The 23,387-nt window shown below is 38.0% G+C and overlaps 1 protein-coding gene across 1 annotated transcript in view; it reads right to left on the bottom strand.

The window, feature by feature from the left end:
* Positions 1-23,387, bottom strand: part of LOC127944688 (structural maintenance of chromosomes protein 1A-like) — a 64,466-nt gene that overhangs the window by 35,390 nt on the left and 5,689 nt on the right. The window contains exon 3 of the mRNA XM_052540856.1: positions 10,088-10,200. Within this exon, the coding sequence (XP_052396816.1) occupies positions 10,088-10,200 (113 nt within the window). The remainder of the gene's footprint in view (positions 1-10,087; positions 10,201-23,387) is intronic.

A 23,387-nucleotide genomic window follows, 5' to 3' on the forward strand; every position in this document is an offset into this window, starting at 1 on the left:
AAGTTGATATTGTATGCTAATAGATAGAGTTGTCATAATAACATATTACATGCTTTGAATTCCTTATATATAGCTATGCAGTGTTCTAAGCAGCTTGGATGGGTCGCTGTACATGATGCAACATTTATTATAACCAGAGACTTAATATAATAAAGAGACTTGAGACTTGACTTGGACTCTAGCTCAGAGACTTGAGACTTGACTTGGACTCTAGCTCAGAGACTTGAGACTTGACTTGGACTCTAGCTCAGAGACTTGAGACTTGACTTGGACTCTAGCTCAGAGACTTGTGAGCATCTCTGCTCCATACTCAACCATGTAGGAGGAACTGGTGCCCCCTCCAGAGAAATCCAAAGCTGAATTACTCTAAGGATGGAAGCCCAGTAATAAAACCTCAAGTTGGGAAAGGCCAAGCCCCCAAGGGGTCTTAGGTCTCTGTAACAGCTCCATGCGCAAACAAGGGACCTTCCTGTTCCATATGAACTCAATGATTAACTTGTCTAATTTGTGAAAAAAAGACTGACGAAGAAAGATAGGTATGCACTGGAAGAGATATGACAGTTTGGGGAGGATATTCATCTTAAATTAATTGAGCCTGGCCACAAGGGAAAGAGACAACAATGACAACCATTAAAAGTCCATCCATATCTGATCTAACACAGGGGCAAAATTATAATCAAACAAATCTTCAAATCGGTCTCTAATCTGGATACCAAGGTATTTAAAGTCAAGTGGGACAATTCTGAATGGGAAACCCTGAGTCGCTTTTTGGGCATCTTGATTTAAACGAAACAGCTCAATCTTGTCCAAATTTAGTTTATAGCCTGAAATCTGACCAAATGACTGAAGGATGTCAAGAGCAGCTGGAACTGAGACAGAAAGATTGGACACATATAATAAGTAATCGGCATAGAGGGAGACCTTGTGTTCAAGACCATATCTTGTTATTCCAGTGATGCGTGGCTCTGACAGAAGTGCAATAGCAAGAGGTTAAATAGCAACAGCAAATAAAAGAGGACTCAGAGGACAGCCCTGACAAGTGGAGCAGTGCAAAGGGAAATAATCTTAATGGGTGTCATTAGTTCTGACAGAAGCCACAGGGGATGAATAGAGCAGCTTAGTCCACGAAATGAACTCCTGGCCAAAACCAAATTTCTCCAAAGTGTAAAAAAGGTAGTTCCACTCCACTCTGTCAAAAGCCTTCTCCGCATTTAATGAGATTACGGCTTCCGGCCCCATTGAAGTGGAAGGATTATAAACAACATTGAGAAGTAGTCTGAGATTAAAGTACCCATGTCTGTTCTTGACAAAACCGGTCTGATCAGGAGAGATTACCAAAAGGCAAAACTGATTCCAGTCGCTGAGCAAATAATTTAGACAGAAGTTTTACATCTACAGATAAAAGACTAATTGGACGGTGACTTGAGCAGGAAAGAGGTTCTTCTTTTTTAAGAGTAAAGATATGGAGGCCTGATTAAGAGTGTGAGGTAATTTAAAAATAGTAAAAGATTCATTGAACATTTCTAACAAGACTGGTGCTAATTTGTCAAAAAAGGTCTTGTAAAACTCGGTCAGAAAACCATCCTGGACCTGGACATTTTCCAGACTGCATAGAAAATGTTGCCCTTTTAAGTTCATCTTTGGTGACTGGACCCTCTAACTGCTCAGCAATATCAGCATCTACCATAACCAACTCCAGTGAGTCAAAAAAACTCTTCAGGGCTGACAGATCTCTCCTGATCAGACAAACTTATTCAATCATCTAAACCAACAACATGCATGTTAGACCCTATACCATCTAAGCTCCTAAAAGAGGTTAATTATAGACCAATCTCGAATCTCCCTTTTCTGTCCAAGATACTAGAAAAGGTGGTATCCTCACAATTATATTCCTTCTTCGAGAAGAATGGTAAATGTGAGGATTTCCAGTCACGATTTAGACCATATCATAGTACTAAGACCTTAGGGTTAAATATGATCTGCTTTTATCATCTGATCGTTGGTTTATCTATCTATTAGTTTTATTGGATCTTAGTGCTGCGTTTGACACAATTGACCACGACATTCTTTTGCATAGACTTGAACACTTTTGTTGGCATTAATGGAAGTGCATTAGCATGGTTTAAATTCGTACTTATATGACCGCCATCAATTCGTAGCAGTGAATGAAGTTGTATCATATCGATCACAAGTACAGTATGGAGTACCTCAAGGCTCAGTACTAGGGCCGGTACTCTTCAAGCATTATATGTTACCCTTGGGAGATATCATCAGGAAACATGGTGTTAGCTTTCACTGTTATGCTGATGATACTCAGCTCTATATTTCTTTGCGGCCTGGTGAAACACACCAATTTGAAAAACTAATGGAATGCATAGTCGATATAAAAAACTGGATGACGAGTAATTTCTTACTGCTAAATTCTGAAAAAACAGAGGTGTTAATTATAGGACCTAAAAACTCTGTTTGTAATAACCTAGAACACTGTCTAAGACTTGGTGGCTGCTCTGTCAATTCTTCATCATCAGTTAGGAACCTAGGTGTGCTATTTGATCGCAATCTTTCCTTAGAAAGCCACGTTTCTAGCATTTGTAAAACTGCATTTTTCCATCTCAAAAATATATCTAAATTACGGCCTATGCTCTCAATGTGAAATGCAGAAATGCTAATCCATGCATTTATGACCTCAAGGTTAGATTATTGTAATGCTTTATTGGGTGGTTGTTCTGCACGCTTAGCAAACAAACTACAGCTAGTCCAAAATGCAGCCGCAAGAGTTCTTACTAGAACCAGGAAGTATGACCATATTAGCCCGGTCCTGTCAACACTGCACTGGCTCCCTATCAAACATCATATAGATTTTAAAATATTGCTTATTACTTATAAAAACATGAATGGTATTAGCACCTCAGTATTTGAATTAGCTACTTTTACATTATAATTCTCTACGTCCGCTACGTTCTCAAAACTCAGGCAATTTGATAATACCTAGAATATCAAAATCAACTGCGGGTGGCAGATCATTTTCCTATTTGGCACCTAAACTCTGGAATAACCTACCTAACATTGTTCAGGAGGCAGACACACTCTTGCAGTTTAAATCTAGATTAAAGACCCATCTCTTTAACCTGGCTTACACATAACATACTAATATGTTTTTAATATCCAAATCCGTTAAAGGATTTTTAGGCTGCATTAATTAGGTAAACCGGAAACACTCCCCATAACACCCTATCTACTTGCTACATCATTAGAAGAATGGCATCTACGTTAATATTTGTCTGTTTCTCTCTTATTCCGAGGTCACCGCAGCCACGAGATTCAGTCTGTATCCAGATCAGAGGGTCACTGCAGATGGTGGATCAGCACCTAGAAAGGACTTCTACTGCCCTAAAAGACAGCGGAGACCAGGACAACTAGATCCCCAGATACAGATCCCCTGTAAAGACCTTGTCTCAGAGGACCACCAGGACAAGACCACAGGAAACAGAAGATTCTTCTGCACAATCTGACTGTGCTGCAGCCTGGAATTAAACTACTGGTTTCGTCTGGTCAGAGGAGAACTGGCCCCCCAACTGAGCCTGGTTTCTCCCAAGGTTTTTTTCTTCATTCTATCACCGATGGAGTTTCGGTTCCTTGCCGCTGTCGCCTCTGGCTTGCTTAGTTTGGGTCACTTCATCTACAGCAATATCGTTAACTTGATTGCAAAGAAATATACAGACACTATTTAACTGAACAGAGATGACATCACTGAATTCAATGATGAACTGCCTTTAACTATCATTTTGCATTATTGACACACTGTTTTCTTAATGAATGTTGTTCAGTTGCTTTGACGCAATGTATTTTGTTTAAAGCGCTATATAAATAAAGGTGACTTGACTTGACAGATCAGACCCAACCTCAGAATTATATAAAGAGGAGTAAAACAGTTTAAACTGATCATTAATTTTTTTAGGATCGGTTGTTACACCAGAAGGAGTATGAATTTGTGGAATCTGCTGAGAGGAGGAAACCTGTCGAAGCTGATGGGCCAAAAGTTTGGTCGCCTTATCCCCAGATTCATAATAACAATATTTAGCCTTAAGTAAGAGCTCCTCAATCTCTTTAGTAGAAAGAACATCAAACTCAGCCTGAAGAGAGAGACGATCCTTATATATGTTAGGGGATGGGGTGGAAGCATAGATATTATCAAGCTGGGAGATTCGTAACCTCAAATCCTTTAAAAAAAAAAAAACTGTTGTTTGTTCTCATAGCTGCTGTATGAAATAATTTCACATCTAATGTATGCCTTCAAAGTCTCCCAAAGAAGGGAGGCTGAGATCCCTGAAATTCTGTTGGTAGTAAGAAAAAAGTCAATTTGATTAGAAACAAACGTAACAAAATCCTCATTAGATAGCAAGCGCATATTGAGACATCACAGGGGGCACATACGTTCGTGCTCCTGTATGAATAACTCCAGTGTAGTTGGAGCATGATCTGATATTAGAATAGTATCAAAAGAGCAAGACTAAACAGAATGGAGAAAACTGTTGTCCAGGAGAAAAATAATCAATACAAAAAAAAGAGTGAAGTACATGAAAGAAAAAATAATACGTTACCAGACGGATTAAGAAAGCGCCATGGATCAGAGACCGAGAACTCATCCATAAAGGATAAAATGGTCTTAGAAGACCTCAAGGGCACACCTGGTCCAGTAGAAGAACGATCTAATACAGGATTAAGCCAACAGTTGAAGTCACCCCTCATAATAAGTAGATGTGCGGACATGTCAGGTAATTTGGTGAACAATTGATGGAAAAAATTGTCGTCGTCCAAGTTTGGACCAATCACATTGGCCAGAATCACAGAATTACTATACAGCTGTCCCGTTACAAACACAAACCTCCCATTGGGGTCAGCTATTACATTAGAGCACACAAAAGGAACCGATTTGTGAATAAAAATTGCAACACCCCTAGATTTAAAATTAAAATTAGAATGAAATACTTGACTGACCCACCTCCCCTTTAATCTGATATGGCTGGAAGATTTTAAGTGAGTCTCTTGAAGGAAAACAATATGGGCACCTAATTGTTGAAGATGGTGAAGAACTTTGCTACATTTAATTTATATATACATTTATATATGTCAATCATTTACATAAAAGTTTTTGAGCACTTATCAAGCAGAATTTTTCAAGTTTGCTGGAACATAAAAGTAAACTTAAATAGACATTTAAATAAATACAATTTTAGAAATAAAAATCAATTAAACTGAAAAATATAAAAAATGTAAAATATAAAAAATAAATAACAGTAGTGCTGCAAACACACTAGCAACCAGCAACATTTATGCAACATATATGTTTTGTATAAATGACACAGAACATCTAAAGTTCATTCTAATTTCAAACTTACATCGCAGTCTGTTCATTATTAAAATAAAGCACAGTTAACCAAACATATACAAGGTTACACTGGTCAGTTTAAATCCGAACAGATCACCGATCAATGATGATCCATTGCAATACTACTATTGGATCATTTGAAAACATTGCAGTTGCATTTTAAAATATAACAACGAGCACCACGAACCCATTTAAAGAGGCGCATTCAGCGGTCTCCTTGACGGGAAACAGTCAACAAAGTAAATGATCTCCAACGTATGGCGCGCTCTCTTCATTTTATCAAATGATCATAATCACATCTAACGTTATTCATTTTACAGTCCTGCTATTAGCATTTTATTCATACTAAAACCCCTTTAATTCGGGTGAGAAAGCTTTTTTTCCAAGTGGCTTTTGCACATAATAATAATACCGCTGCAGACGCATTTTGCAGCATTAAGGTTATTAATTGATCGTTATTTTAAACGGCGATCGATCATGGAAATTATCGAATATTGACATCCCTAAATACAAATTAGTTGGATGGAAACCTGGTTTTTGTCTGCATCCAGGACAGCTGTCTCTCAGAGCATGGTGCTGTCTGTGAGCGGGTCAGAGTAACGTAGCCCTCAATCACGCTGCAGTGTTTGTAAGAGCTGTGAACTTCTCCACCCCATTTACAGAGTGAAAATCTCTGACTACCTTTATCTCCCAGGACTGTTGTTGAATCTTCCAAAAGTTTTGGATTGGTCACCAACAATAACCAATACAAAACTTTTGGATTTGCAACAATAACACGGGGATGCCCGCCGACATGCCTGACTTTAAATCGGCGCTACTAAACATGGATATCGGCCGATGCCGATATATAAAAAAATGACAAATATCGGCCCGATATATCGGCCGAGCGATATATCGGTCGACCTCTAATCATGGCATCCTAGACTGCTGCATGCCAGTCAAGTATTAGTACACATTGCAGCATGGAATGTATGAATGTAACAGTCACAGAAATAAATTAAAACATGGGCGACCTGAAAAACCAAAACACAACACACACACAGCGAGAGAAAAAGAGAGAACTTCCCACACCACCACCACACGAGCTGAAGCGTCTTCCCAAACAAGACGCGAGCAAATCCCACAAACTACCAAAAACATCCTAACATGCTCCATTAACAGCACAAACCAGTAGTGCTCATGTGAGTTGTAATAAATCATAGAATAAATATATAAACAAACACAGTATAAAAAAATTTGAAAAGTGACTCAAGTCCAAGTGACACAAACTTAAAGCAGGGCAGCTTACCAACAGAAAATGGGTTGAATTAACCCCAAGTTTACCAAACAGGCTGCCAGCCGCTTTCAAAATGTAGCTCCACAAGAGACACCAGACTTTAAGTTGACCTTGACAAAGTCCATTGCAGTGGCTGGGTCCTCAAAGTTGTGTGTAGCTCCACCGGGAAGAGTGATTTTCAAAATCGCGGGAAACATTAATCCAAACTTCAATCCAGGACACGAATGTAACAAACCTTTAACGTCCGTGAATGCAGCATGTTTCTTCGCAACTGATGAAGTATAGTCAGGAAAGAGAAACAGTCTTTTACCTTGGTGGAGAAGAGGGGCCTCGCTGGCCTGGCGTAAAATGTCATTCCTCAAGTGTAAAAAGTTTACACGAATCGCAAAGGGTCTGGGTGGTTTACCATCACTGGGCTGGGATCGGAGAGTGCGATGCGATCAAGCAGGGGCAACTCCTCCAGGCTGAGGGAGTCCATCAGCAGCTGGGCAATAAATTCAGTTGGGCGCCCACCTTCGCCCCACTCCGGCACACCTACCAGCCATATGGTTTTCCTCCTCGCTCTACTCTCCAGGTCTTCACACTTATCGGTCAGCAGTTTAACCTCTGCTTTCAGCGTGGAGACTGTTGAATCCACTGAAGTTAGCAGGTCACTGTGGTCAGTGCACATGCGCTGCAACTCCGGGAGCTGAGTTTTTGTTGCATCGGTTCAATTGCGTGCCTAAGCTCCTCTCTTACCAAAGAAATGTCTGCTCGAAGCTCTCAAGACAGCGAGTTTATTTTGCAGATCTGATCTAATATAGCCTGGAGGTGATCCAAATTGGGTGCACACTCGGGGTCCGCAACCACCTTCGGCAGAGATGCAGGCTCAGTCAAGGGAGAAGACTAATTAACACACTGAACACACTGAAGGTTACAATTTTAAATTAGGTAGGGCAACTTCACCTGTGAATCCCATAATGGGGGTGATGGCTAAATGGTTAAAGGCTTTTACAGGCATTTTGAGTTAATTAGCTGATTAGACCAGGTGTCTTCAATATTGAACCTTTTCACAATATTCTAATTTTCTGAGAAAAATTTGTCAAAATGCTGCGCTTAGTGATTATTCATGTATACATTTGTCGGTCATGTAATAAATGAATGTAAAGAGTTGATAATGAAAATACGCATGTAACGGTAATTTGGATCTGTGCGGCTTAAAGTGACAGTGGGCTATATTTTATTTTACACTTGATTATTCATTTCTGCAGTAGCCTGTACCACGCTACATGAACCTTTTCATATAAACTGCAATAAATACAAAACTAAAGCCAAACTTAAACTGAAATGAGATATTAATAATAAATGGTACAGTGAATAAATGAAATAATCATAATGCTTGAGAGATGCATAAAAAAAAGCAGTTTGTTTAATTTGTATCTTTTTATTCTATTGTATTTGTTCCTTTGCTTTTTGTATTACTGACAGTTTAATTATTTTCAAGAATTTTAAGGACTGTAATATAATCACACATGTCTTGTGGACCTTTCAGAGCATACATTTATTTATAATTTTAACAGTTTGGAAACGGTGCATAAATGTGAAAGTCCTTCAAAAATGTATTATACTGTTGCGTCCTCTATAGGAAGCTTATTGCAGAGCATTGAAGTCGATTAGTCTGTGCAACCCCTACTTTACAGTATGTTACACAACATTTTAAATCATTGTGGGTGAGGGATTCTTTGAATGCGTCTGGCCGATCAGTGTCTACTTACGTCACGAATAGTACCTTTTGTGCTGGTTAGACCCTGCTCCATAGAAGGAGCTAATTTGGTTCTTGAAAAAGGCAGTCCGGTGCGAAAATGCCCAAAAGTGGGTAGTTCCTATGTACAGCATTTCCATTGTTCATGTTTTTATGTGTACTGCTTACACAAATGTAGCAAATACAGTCTTTATAAGCTTTCCATTTAAAAACAGCGATCTGTCGTCGATGCTTGAGGCTTAGATCTTTATAATGATACATAGTTTGTCAAGATTAATTTTTTAACATTTCATTTAATCTATTCGTAAACACTGACTGACATGTGCAAGTTTAGGGCCGTTCAGGACGCCTGCGTTCTGGTGCTGGCTAACAGGTTAAAATATAATTGCTTTTCAAAAAGTAAGAATGTTCTGCACTCGAGGCAACTATATTGGACCTAGGTCAGACTGATTAAAGGGGGGGTGAAATGCTCGTTTTCACTCAATTTCCTGTTAATCTTGAGTACCTATAGAGTAGTACTGCATCCTTCATAACTCCAAAAAGTCTTTATTTTTATTATATTTATAAGAGAAAGATAGTCTGTACCGATGTTTCCCGGAAAAACACGAGCGCCTAGAGGCGTGACGTGTGGGCGGAGTTAAATAATCACGAGCGCCAGTAGGCTTTTGCATTGAGAGCGTTTGGAAGCTGTGACACAGATCCAGAGGCTGAAATTTAACATGAGCAGCATCAGCAAAGGCGTCTCTATGTGGTATATACTGAAACTGTATATATTTTCTTAGCGGTTTTGGAAAATGACTAAGTTGCACTTTGTCGTCTTTTTTTTTTTTAAGCTGTACATGTGGAAAGTGCAGTTTGATGACAACATCGCATGTTGTTTACTTAATGTGCTTGCGCACCGATAACTAAGTTAACAACACAGAGATATTTGAAGCAGTTTTACTCACCGCATGTGGTTCCAACACATGACCGTGACCCTTTTTCGTTGGGACTGCATTATCCTTAAGAAATAAACGATGTGCAAATCCGGCGTCAAACTGGGCCTTGTTTGTAAAACAAGCATCTTCGAAATGCAGGGACCAAACAAAAACACTTGCACAACTCCGTTGATGCTCTGTAAAAATAAACTCCATCCACTGGTCCCTTAATGCTGTTTCTCTTTTGGTAATCTGTGCAGGGTTGTCTTGCCCTGGCACCCAAAAACACACTTCTTTTGTGTTTTTCCGCGACGCTCTCGCTCTGAATCAGTGAATGCCTGTGATCAGCCTCTCAGTGCTCTGCTATACGGGAGCGCGCTCTTCCGGCAGAAGTGCCTAAGGACCCATATAAGGAAATTCCGCTCCATCTAACGTCACACAGACCCATACTTGAAAAAAACTTTCGGAAACTTGTGACAAACTGGAAGAGGTTTTTTTGGAATAAAAATACTCCTTCAAACGTACGACTTAATTTTTGAAACTTTGTCCATGTTTAGCATGGGAATCCAACTATTTAACAGTGTAAAAAACTCAGTATGCATGAAATAGCATTTCACCCCCCCTTTAAACAATCACAGAAAACTTGAACCATGTCATGTGAAAAAAAAATACTCAAAACAGCCCCAACTATAATGAATTAGTATTGTGAGAAGTACAGTTTACCCTTTAATATTTAAAAGTTACAAAAAAGCAGCTCTAATAACCTGAAAGACAAGGAAGTTTCTGGCCTTGATGAGGATTCCCAATTTCTCCAGTTCTTCACTGTATTCAGACAGACCCACCACTTTATTATTGATGCGGTACTCTGATGAGGAACCTACAAAAAACAAACAAAGCAGGAAAATTAATTTCTAAGAACTTTGTGTTCTATGGCTGCACAATTAATCATAAAATCATCTACTCTTTTGGTCTTAAATACCCTACTTGTAGCATGTTTTTGAAGAAACTGAACAGTGCAGTTAGTCACAAACAAGTTAACTGTGCGTAATGCAGTGCAAAATACATTATTTGAATTTTTATTTTAATTTCGAATTGCGCCAGGTGTGTGATTGGGCCAAAAATCTTCACTGAAAAGCAGCAGGTGAAAAAAAGAAGGCGAGGGAAAACATTCCCTGTGCTGAAATATTTGTTGTTTAACATTTATATTTAGCAGGGTTTCCCATACATTGATTTATTTGTGGCGGCCACCACAATATCAAAACTGACTGTCACAAATAGGTTTTCCAAAAGGTTTTGACTTAATTTAATAAACATGAGCACTCCGCATTTCAAAATCAAAAACCGGTGTGAGTGTTTCAGATCACTGTATTTCAGAATGTAACCGACTGCATTTAGAAACTGTTCGAAGTCATTTTCATTTCATCTTGCATGTGATGCCTGATAAAACAGCGTTTGAAAGCTCAGCGCTGCTTTACATCCGTTACCGGAGAAACCTCTCTCCTGCTCTTAAAGTAGGGCTGTAGGACTCGAGTCTGGTCTCGGACTCTAGACATTTTTCTATTGTCTCGGACTTGTTGGTGTTTACATTTGGACTTGTCTCGGACTTGGTCAAGGGACTCGCCAAATGTTCTCAACCGAGTCCAGCAAAAAAAAAAAAAAAAAAAAAAAAAAAAATCTCATTCAAAACAAAACCACATTTGCATGATGTCGTGACTGAAAACATTTGGAAAACACTAGGCGCGCGACTTTATCTTTTTTTTCATGGCAACCATGACCTGCTCTCCATGAAGACGCAGAAGTTCCAGCAAAGAATAAATGGATTTCCAGCACTAAAAATACCTTGCAGTAGCTCTGCTAATAAATTCATTTTAAAAATGGCTATCCTTGTACAGCTATGATCAGCTGTTTCTCCATCTTGGCGTAGCTTTCAATTTTCTTACGGGAAAGGATGTGCATGAGCACTTGCAGCGTTCTGAAAAGTTTAGATGTTTCTAATTAAATTTTCTACCTGTTACATTGTTTAATTTACGTCTACACCTAGATAGCCTTAAACTTACCCTTTACAATAACGAAATGCTAATTATGATGTTGTACACTATAGGGGTACTATATAGGGGTACTAAGACTACTGATTTTTACTAGTACATTTTTTTTTTTTTTTAACTCCTGAGTTACTCGACTACTCGAGGTTCATGCCATTGTAAATGAAAACACATTAAATGTTTTTTTTTTATTTTTATCAATAAACGTTTATTAATTTATAGCCTTATGCAACAATTACATATGTAAATTTTACAACCTTTATAATAATGACATTAAATATTTAAATGTTCATGTAACAGCCAGTATTTGTATCTGTAACAATCACAACATTTTTCATATCTTCATTCGGATACAAGGTCATACAGTTACATGATAAGACCGACTTTTCATAGTTTTTTTTGTTTTGCATAGTTATCACTGAACAAGTATGTCGTGTTAAACTTGATTAATTTCTAAATCATGCAAGCAAAGAGATGTCATGAGGTCAACAAACGTTTAGTGATCATTTGAACACAACTGAATCAATTCAATGGGCACATTTTCATTACACAAAACTCCTTAAGCCAGTTTAAAGTTTAGTGAACTTCACTAAACAGATGTGCGTGTGCCATGCAAACCAGCAGTAAAGATGCAACCATGTAGGCCAGGCAGAAAATGTATCCGTATCTGAAGTTGATTATTAGCCTTATCCTGTGAGTGAACAGGTTTGGTTTTTGAGAGACTGAGACTAGCATAGTGGCTGTTTGATTGTTGAGCACACTTTGCTTATTCCATTCATTCATTTCATATCATAGCCTAAGGTTTAAATCATTGCCTTTTAAATATATACAAATAATAAAACGTGTATGATGTATTATTACAGGTAAAATTAATATTGCAAAGCTCTGATTTCTGAGAGATGCATGGAGAGGAAACAGCAATGGAGTGTTTGATTTGCGCTCTTTTCACTCACAAAGTTTACATTCATTCACTTCACACTCGTGACTTTAGAGGTCTGTGTACAATATTGCACTGATCCCCTGACTCAACTGTTATCTAGCAAATACCAGACTGTGCCAGCTTCAGCCGAGTATTCAGGCAGAATTATTCCTTGTCCGTTATTCATTTTTGAAGACATTATCCGTGCAATTCCGAATAAGGTATTCGGCTTCAGGTCCAACCCTAATTACTACATTACATACTTTATTTTTTACATGCAACATAGATAAGGTAATAGAAAGTAACTGCTCCACGCAATATTGTAATCCTATAATTGACATCGTACCAAACTCTTTGTATGCATTATGGTTAATTCATGCTGGAGTAGTTGATTGTTTCTGACAGCGCCGACTACTATGCAAGCCCTAGTACAGTATGACAAAATTTTCGCTGTATTTATGTAGAGCCAAACGTATCCCTTCTAGCCTTAAAGGGTTAGTTCACCAAAAAATGAAAATTATGTCATTAATGACATGTCATCCCAATCCAGTAAGACCTCCGTTTATATTCGGAACACAGTTCAAGAAATTTTTGATTTAGTCCGAGAGCTTGCTGTCCCTCCATTGAAAATGTATGTACGGTATACTGTCCATGTCCAGAAAGGTAAGAAAAACATAATCAAAGTAGTTAGTCCATGTGACATCAGAGGATCAGTTAGAATTTGTTGAAGCATCGAAAATAAATTTTCATCCAAGAATAACAAAAACTTCTACTTTATTAGGGCCCGAGCACCGAGGTGCGAGGACCCTCTTGTATCTGCTTTGTTTATTAGGGCCCGAGCACCGAGGTGCGAGGACCCTCTTGTATCTGCTTTGTTTTTAGGGCTCAAGCCTGGAGGGCGAGAGCCCTATTGTTTTCCTTAGGATTATTTGTTATTATTATTATTTTTCTTCAAGGTTTCGGGGGCTTTTGGGGCCCTTAACATGCTTAAAAAGTCTTGAAAATTGGCACACACATTGGAACCTGCGGCCATTAGGGCCGGGCAGAGACTGATACACGGGCGTGGCACAGGGGCTCTACAGCGCCCCCTGGAATACTGAGGGCCATATATCATACATACTTGCACGTAGACACACGAAACTCGGTACACATGTAGATCTCATCAAACCAAACAACTTTTGTACTGCATGTCATAGGCTTCGCCCAACAGGAAGTTGGATATTTAGGGTTTAGTATTCATATTTTTCGTCAAAGTTGTGGGGGCTTTTGGGGTCCTTAACATACTCAAAAACTCTTGAAAATTTGCGCACACTTTGGAATCTGTGGCCTTTAGGAGCCTGCAGAGGCTGGGACCCGGGCGTGGCACAGGGGCTCTATGGCGCCCCCTGGAACACAGTCATAAATGTTGATGTATAGCTCACACATACTTGCTCGTATTAATATGAAACTCAGTACACATATAGATCTCATCGTGCTGAACAACTTTCGTACTGCATGTCATTCGGCTCCGCCCAACAGGAAGTCAGCTATTTAGAGTTATGTAAAAAGCGCATGCTCTGGAATTTGAAATACTTGTCATAGGTTTTTTTGCCGATTGCCACCAAACTCGGTCAACATGATCTCAAGACATTGGGGATGAAAAATTGCCAGGGGATTTTTGATATCTCGAACGGTTTGCTCGTGGCGAGGTGTTGAAATTATGGCGAGAAATGAGAAACAGGAAGTGTCTAATACCATCCACATACATTTCCTGATTTTAATCAAACTGCATCAGATTATTCGTTGTATGATGTCGATCGCATATATGTGACTATTAGGAGTCAAAGTTATAGCGCCACCAACTGGCAGCAGGAAGTGTGTCATTTTCAAAATGATTTGAATTCAGCATCTTATTTTTACTCGATTTGCTTCAAACTTCATCAGAATAATGTTAAAACACAGCCGATATAAATCTGCTGGGGGGATATTGATATCTAAAAATATTGTTGCCGTGGCAACATGTTAAACTGGAATACTTCTCAGGTGATTTTGAGGCATATAACATGCTTAGAATTTCATCAAACTCAGAACACATATCAGTATTTATGATAACTAGACACTGGCAAAAGTTCATAAGAGGGCGTGGAAGAGGCACTCTATAGCGCCACCTTTTGTCAAAAGTGGCGGGGTTAGTTTTAGCTACAGACACCAAACTCGGTACAAAAATTTTTCTTATCAAGACGGACAACTTTCTAATCCACAGTCATCAGCTACGATCAACAGGAAGTCAGCTATTTTGATTTGAATGTGGATTTTTTTTTACATTTAGCTGTGAATTAATGCATACTGCTCAGAGGAGAGTAACACTATACACACCAAACTTTGTCTACATGATGCCAAAACATTTTAAACAACTTAAATTGCCAATGGATTTTGGATAGCTTAAACGGTTTTGTCGTGGTGATTTTTTTAAATGACAGTAAAAATGGAATTATTAATTTTCCTGCATTTTTAAATTCCAAACACTTCAAAACCTTTTTTCGTACAGAAAAAAAGTCATTCTGAGTAAATATGGATAGTTTCACGACTTTACAACACTGTATGGATAACAGAAAATTAAAAAACTGTCAGACATCTCATCTCACTCTGTCCCTCTGTTTGAGTATATGTGCTTCAGACTTCCATTGTCTGAGAGAAATAGCGCCCCTACAGGTTCAATTCCCGGACTTTTACTTTCACTTTTAAATCGGTTAAAAATACAAATAAATACTTAGATTTAATTCACACTGACAAGCTAAACCAACATATCTGATTATTACCGGTTCAGGGCTCATGGATAAATTATTTCTGGCCAGAGATACGTGAGAAATAGGAGAGATGAATCACCGCTGTGATCACGAGCGTCTGGAGTAAAGAGCTCAGAAAAAACGAATTTATTCCTGTTTTAAAGCTTTTAAAAATAAATTATTACAGCGATATCACACAATCAACCAATTAGAACACACCAAGAGCTAAATTCAGATGTTTTTGAACTGTTTGTGTGAAAATGAAATATTTGTGGCTGCCTATCTGAAATCACCGCCTCCGATCAGCGCGTACAGTGTCGAGCTCAAAACAAACGAATTTATTCTTGTTTAAGAGCTTTTTTAAATAAAATATTACCACAAATGCACACAATAAACGCATTGTAACACTACAAGAGCTAAATGCAGGTGTTTGTGACCCGTTTAAGTGTGAAAGACTATTTGAAAGCGCGACTGGCACAATAACATATATCTCTCGAGCTGCAGGATTCTGGCTTTCGTCGTATGAACGAACACATCACGGACAAGATTATTTCAAAATACATAATAGCTTGGCGACTATAAACGAAAACAGCCACGTGAACATAAACTGTTGAGAAATAAATCTGAAATGGATCTACTGGATTTGAATATTAAGTGACCGCATATACCAGCTGCTTCTGTCTTCAATTTTAATCTATATAAAAAATGAAACTCATTCATCTTGGCTGCTTTTTTTAATGTGTGTACGTATTTATTTATTTATTTATTTATTTATTTATTTATTATTTTGCTCAAGAATTAATCTATATTTAATTAAATCAATTACATTTTATTTTACATTTGATTTGTCCATTTCTGCATCTAAACGCCTAAAAACCTAAAACATGCTCTATTATACTATTGTTAGCAATTTCTTTATCGTCCAATTTATCTGGTGTACACTTTTATTTTCATAATAAACTTGTTTGTTAGATTATACACAGTTACAGTGGTCTATAATAAATATTGACAGGTTTTATTCAAGCTGTTTAGAATGATTGCAGTAGGCAAATTTTTTGAAATGTAAATAAAATAAAAAAAAAAAAAAAAATAAATAAATAAAAAACATTGGAAAAGAATAACTGTTGTACATTTTTATACATTTTGTATAATTTCATAGTTTATGCATTATAGTTATAAAAACAAATACATTTAGCCACTCACATAAAATCTTATAGGCCTTATCCTTTTCTGACAGTTTTAGGGATTTTTAAAAATCCTAAAAAACCTTATTTGTGCTGCAAATAATAATTTCAAACTCAAACAGTAAATATTCAGTTCATGCTTTATAAAGCCTTGTCCCAATATTAATAGTCAGTAGTAAGCAGTTTATAAATACAGCTATAAAAAGCTTGTTCTTGGTTTATAAGCACATTTATTAAAAAGGAGAGTAAAGGGTCAGTTATCTTCCTATGAAAAAAAAAAAAAAAAAAAAAAAAACAAACAACAACACAGATTGATACAGAACTCAGAAATTTTATTGTGGATTTATGATAAAATCAGCCTGTAAATGAATTCATACTCCTCCAAGAAGACACAAGTTCACAGCAAACTTTTTTAACATGAAGCTAATATACTGAAGATGTTAAATTGCGAATGGGTTTAGGATAGCTTAAATGGTGTGGCCATAGCGATTTATTAAAGTAACATAAAAAAATACAATCGTTATTTTAGTATATCTTTAAAATTTTTCATTCCAACTCTTCATAATTTTTTATATACGTAGAAGTCATCATTTGAAGGAAGCACAGTAAGTTTCATAGCTTTATCATTTTCAAGAGCCAGCATAAAATTAAAACTATCATAACTTATAAATCAAGCTTGCAATTCTTAGTTCCAATAATGACCACCAGATGGAGCTATAGGATTACTTTTAAATAATTATTGTAAAACAAGTATGATTTAAATCATTTATAGAAATCTTTCAAAGAAAAATAATATGTATTTTATGTATTTTACTGATAAAATGACCCTCACTTAATTAGAATAACAAGCTGAAGTATTGTGAACTGTATATTAAGAATAATTCTTTATAAGCTTTATGGACAGATACGTTTTGAGTGACTCTTGAAGGTTCAGCACCACATCCTCTTTTACCACTGTTTAAAGAATTTATCTTACAGAACAGGTGTGAATGAATTTTGGATAGCTTGAATGATTTTGCGTGGTGATTTTTTGAAATAACAGTAAAAAAGTAACCAGTAAATGTCTTTTATTTTTTTTAAGTGCAGCTTCTAAACACTTCAAAAAAATGTACACATAGCAGACAAGTCATTCTGAGGAAATATGCATAGTTTCATGACTATACAACATTATATGGATGATAGAAAATTAAAAAACTATCATACATCTGATGTCACTCTGTCCCTCTGTCACTGTGGTTAATGTGTGTGTGTGTGTGTGTGTGTTTGTGTGTGTGTTAAGTGAATTAGGTGTGAAACTATCAGGGAGCATTTAGTCTCCAGCGCCAACATTTTACAGAACTGCCACTTTCCTTGAGTCTCAGAATTACAATGTGTCAGGTTCTGAGAGATCTAAGATTCCAAAAAATTATTTAATTAGAATGCTATGAAGTATTGTGAAATACTATATATTAAGACTTTATATATAGGCTTAATTAACAGATTAGAGTGACTCGTGAAGGACCAGCACCACCTCCTCTTGTCCGATGGTTTGAGGAATATATCTTCCAGAATCCGGGATTAAGATTTAGGAGCTCATTTTTATTCCACCTCCTTTCCTGAAAGTCTGTCTTGCAGAATTGACTAAAAATTAATCTTCACATTAATTCCTAATTATTTTGCAATTCTTTTTGTCAGTTCTTCTTGACCTGTTTTTCTCTTCCAGCTTTCCTGGACTATTGTATAGCACTCATAAATGATTAAATAAAAAATAATGGTAGTTATTAAGATTGATATGGTTTGGAATTGGTAAAATGTGCTTGGAAAAAAATCACAATAAAACAATGTTTTAATGTTTAATTTGGAATATTAACTGACATGAATGAATGCTATATAAATATTGTTCATGTTAACATAATGTTTATAAATGAAATCTTATTGTAAAGTGTTACTAAAGTTATATATATATATATATATATATATATATATATATATATATATATATATATATATATATATATATATATATATATATTGTTCTGTGAATGTGATTTTAAAGTCTAGATGATTCGGATTAACCCTTTAACTGCCATATCATTTAAAACCTCACTGCCAGAGGGATATTGTGAATGCATGTGCCCGCTGGGCACAGTTTACCTGATGCCACCGGGGTGGCGATGGCATTGGTGGCTTGAGCCCGCCATCGCTGCTTGCAGCTATATTTTATTATTATTATTCTTCTTCTTCTTCTTCTTCTCCCGAATGAATCGCATTTTTGAGGGCTTTAACATGCTCAAAAAGTCATGAAACTTTGCACACTCGTCAAACCTGGTGAAAATTTTCGTCTGATATAGGATTCAGAAGAGGGTGTGGCAAAATGGCTCGACAGCGCCACCTATACCAAGAAAATCAACAGCCTTCCAGCTATGTTTCACGTACATGCACGAAAATTGGCACACATATGTAACACACCAATACCTACAAAAAAGACTCTTGGAGCGAAATTCTAAACCCAACAGGAAGTCGGTTATTTTTAATATAATGAGCATATTTTGTGTAATTTTGGTCATTTCCATGTGTTGTATTTTAACGAACTCCTCCTAGAGAGTTCTTCAAATCAACACCAAATTTGGTATGCCTAATCTAAAGGCCTTTGCGATGTTAAATTGCGAAGATCCTGACTTTTCGTTGAAGGGCGTGTCCGTGGCGGCCTGGCGAATTTCGATGATTCGCCATGAAAAATGAAGTTGCTATAACTCACACATACAATGACCAATCTGCCCCAAACTTCACATGTTTGATGAGACTCCGAACCTGAACAGATTGACATGCCCATATTCAGTTATAGTCATAGCGCCACCTATTGGCAACAGGAAGTGACATATTTTACGCTGCGACGAACTACTCCTAGAAATTTTATGACATCAATGTCTTTTTTGTGGTCAGTCTAATCTAAAGGCCTGTGCGATGTTCAGTTGTGAAGATCTTGAGTTTTCGTTAAAAGGCTTGTTCATGGCGCCGCGACGAAGTTCGATGTCTCGCCATGCGAATAAAAGATGTTATAACTCAGGCATAAGATGTCCGATCTTCCCCAAACTTCACATGTGTGATAAGAGTCCTGGCCTGAAAAGATCTTCAGGCCAATATTCCACCGGGTGTGGCAGAATGGCTCTATAGCGCCACCTATACACTTTCAACGGAGTGCGCCTCGAGCTATGTTTCACGTACATGTACAAAAATTGGTACACACATGTAACACTCCAATACCTACAAAAAAGTCTCTTGGTACGAAATCCGGATCCCAACAGGAAGTCGGTTATTTTGAATTTTCCCTTCAAAATTGCTGTTGTTTTTGCCATTTTCAGGGGTTGTACTTTAACGAACTCCTCCTAGACATTTATTCAGATCAACACCAAACTTGGTCAGTGTAATCTAAAGCCCTTTGCGATAATAAATTGCGAAGGACTTGAGCTTTCGTTAAAGGGCGGGTCCATGGCGGCCTGACAAATTTCGATGTTTCGCCATGAAAAAGGAAGTTGCTGTAACTCAGACATACAATGTCCAATCTGCCCCAAACTTCACATGTTGGATAAGACTCTTGACCTGAACAGATCTACATGCCAATATTCAGTTATAGTCATAGCGCCACCTATTGGCAACAGGAAGTTACATATTTTACACTGCGACAAACTACTCCTTGAAATTTTATGACATCAATGTCTTTTTTGTGGTCAGTCTAATCTAAAGACCTGTGTGATGTTTAGTTGTGAAGATCTTGAGTTTTTGTTAAAAGGTGTGTCCATGGCGCCGTGATGAAGTTCAATGTCTCGCCATGGGAATAAAAGATGTTATAACTCAGGCATAAAATGTCCGATCTTGCCCAAACTTCACATGTGTGATAAGGGTCCTGGCCTGGACAGATCTGAAGGCCAATATTCCATCGAGTGTGGCAAAATGGCTCAATAGCGCCACCTATACACTTTCAACGGAGTGCGTATACACTTTAAACGGAGTGCGCCTTGAGCTATGTTTCACCTACATGTACAAAAATCGGTACACACATGTAACACACCAATATCTACGAAAAAGTATCTTGGTACGAAGTCCGGATCCCAACAGGAAGTCAGTTATTTGGAATTTTCTATGCAAAATTAGTGTTGTTTTGGCCATTTTCAGGGGTTGTACTTTAACGAACTCCTCCTAGATATTTATTCAGATCAACACCAAACTTGGTCAGTGTAATCTAAAGCCTTTTGCGATCTTAAATTGCGAAGATCTTGAGGTTTCGTTAAAGGGCGTGTCCATGGCGGCCTGACAAATTTCATTGTTTCGCCATGAAATAGGATGTTGTTGTAACTCAGGCATAAAATGTCCAATCCTCCCCAAACCTCACATGTTCGATAAAAGTCCTGCCCTGAACACATCTGAAGGCCAATATTCCATTATAATGATAGCGCCACCTGCTGGCAACAGGAAGATTGGCACATATATGGAATAAACATTGATATATTCTACTTATATTTATGAGTTTAAACGCATATTTCTCACCGTTCACCTATTAACTAAAGCCACTCGCTGCCGGTGAGCCCGGGTGCGAGGGCCCGTTCATCGCTGCTTGCAGCTTTAATTATTATTATTATTCTTCTTCTTCTTCTTCTCCCGAATGAATCGCATTTTTGAGGGCTTTAACATGCTCAAAAAGTCATGAAACTTGGCACACGCGTCAAACCTGGTGAAAATTTTCGTCTGATATAGGATTCAGAAGAGGGTGTGGCAAAATGGCTCGACAGCGCCACCTATACCAAGAAAATCAACAGCCTTCCAGCTATGTTTCACGTACATGCACGAAAATTGGCACACATATGTAACACACCAATACCTACAAAAAAGACTCTTGGAGCGAAATTCTAAACCCAACAGGAAGTCGGTTATTTTTAATATTATGAGCATATTTTGTGTAATTTTGGTCATTTCCATATGTTGTATTTTAACGAACTCCTCCTAGAGATTTCTTCAAATCAACACCAAATTTGGTATGCCTAATCTAAAGGCCTTTGCGATGTTAAATTGCGAAGATCTTGAGTTTTCGTTGAAGGGCGTGTCCGTGGCGGCCTGGCGAATTTCGATGATTCGCCATGAAAAATGAAGTTGCTATAACTCACACATACAATGACCAATCTGCCCCAAACTTCACATGTTTGATGAGACTCCGAAGCTGAACAGATTGACATGCCCATATTCAGTTATAGTCATAGCGCCACCTATTGGCAACAGGAAGTGACATATTTTACGCTGCGACGAACTACTCCTAGAAATTTTATGACATCAATGTCTTTTTTGTGGTCAGTCTAATCTAAAGGCCTGTGCAATGTTCAGTTGTGAAGATCTTGAGTCTTCGTTAAAAGGCTTGTTCATGGCGCCGCGACGAAGTTCGATGTCTCGCCATGGGAATAAAAGATGTTATAACTCAGGCATAAAATGTCCGATCTTCCCCAAACTTCACATGTGTGATAAGAGTCCTGGCCTGAACATATCTGCAGGCCAATATTCCACCGGGTGTGGCAGAATGGCTCTATAGCGCCACCTATACACTTTCAACGGAGTGCGCCTCGAGCTATGTTTCACGTACATGTACAAAAATTGGTACACACATGTAACACTCCAATACCTACAAAAAAGTCTCTTGGTACGAAATCCGGATCCCAACAGGAAGTCGGTTATTTTGAATTTTCCCTTCAAAATTGGTGTTGTTTTTGCCATTTTCAGGGGTTGTACTTTAACGAACTCCTCCTAGAGATTTATTCAGATCAACACCAAACTTGGTCAGTGTAATCTAAAGCCCTTTGCGATAATAAATTGCGTAGGACTTGAGGTTTCGTTAAAGGGCGGGTCCATGGCGGCCTGACAAATTTCGATGTTTCGCCATGAAAATGGAAGTTGCTGCAACTCAGACATACAATGTCCAATCTGCCCCAAACTTCACATGTTGGATAAGACTCTTGACCTGAACAGATCTACATGCCAAGATTCAGTTATAGTCATAGCGCCACCTATTGGCAACAGGAAGTTACATATTTTACACTGCGACAAACTACTCCTAGAAATTTTATGACATCAATGTCTTTTTTGTGGTCAGTCTAATCTAAAGACCTGTGTGATGTTTAGTTGTGAAGATCTTGAGTTTTTGTTAAAAGGTGTGTGCATGGCGCCGTGATGAAGTTCGATGTCTCGCCATGGGAATAAAAGATGTTATAATTCAGGCATAAAATGTCCGATCTTGCCCAAACTTCACTTGTGTGATAAGGGTCCTGGCCTAAACAGATCTGAAGGCCAATATTCCATCGAGTGTGGCAAAATGGCTCGATAGCGCCACCTATATACTATCAACGGAGTGCGTATACACTTTAAACGGAGTGCGCCTCGAGCTATGTTTCACGTACATGTACAAAAATCGGTACACAAATGTAACACACCAATATCTACGAAAAAGTCTCTTGGTACGAAATCCGAATCTCAACAGGAAGTCAGTTATTTAGAATTTTCCCTGCAAAATTAGTGTTGTTTTGGCCATTTTCAGGGGTTGGACTTTAACGAACTCCTCCTAGAGATTTATTCAGATCAACACCAAACTTGGTCAGTGTAATCTAAAGCCTTTTGCGATCTTAAATTGCGAAGATCTTGAGGTTTCGTTAAAGGGCGTGTCCATGGCGGCCTGACAAATTTCGATGTTTCGCCATGAAATAGGATGTTGTTGTAACTCAGGCATAAAATGTCCAATCCTCCCCAAACCTCACATGTTCGACAAAAGTCATGCCCTGAACACATCTGAAGGCCAATATTCCACTATAATGATAGCGCCACCTGCTGGCAACAGGAAGATTGGCACATATATGGAATAAACATTGATATATTCTACTTATATTTATGAGTTTAAATGCATATTTCTCACCGTTCACCTATTAACTAAAGCCACTCGCTGCCGGTGAGCCCGGGTGCGAGGGCCCGTTCATCGCTGCTTGCAGCTTTAATTCAGTATTGTCTTCTCTTCGGGGTCTGTTGTGAGCGTGTTCAAAACACTGCAGTTTAGTGATGTCCAGTTCACGAAAGAATCATTCGATTTAACTGGTTCTTCTTGAACCAGTTCACCAAATCGAACTGAATCGTTTTAAATGGTTCGC

This window comes from Carassius gibelio, chromosome A23 (assembly GCF_023724105.1).
Source record: "Carassius gibelio isolate Cgi1373 ecotype wild population from Czech Republic chromosome A23, carGib1.2-hapl.c, whole genome shotgun sequence".
In the NCBI taxonomy this organism is placed as follows: domain Eukaryota; kingdom Metazoa; phylum Chordata; class Actinopteri; order Cypriniformes; family Cyprinidae; genus Carassius; species Carassius gibelio.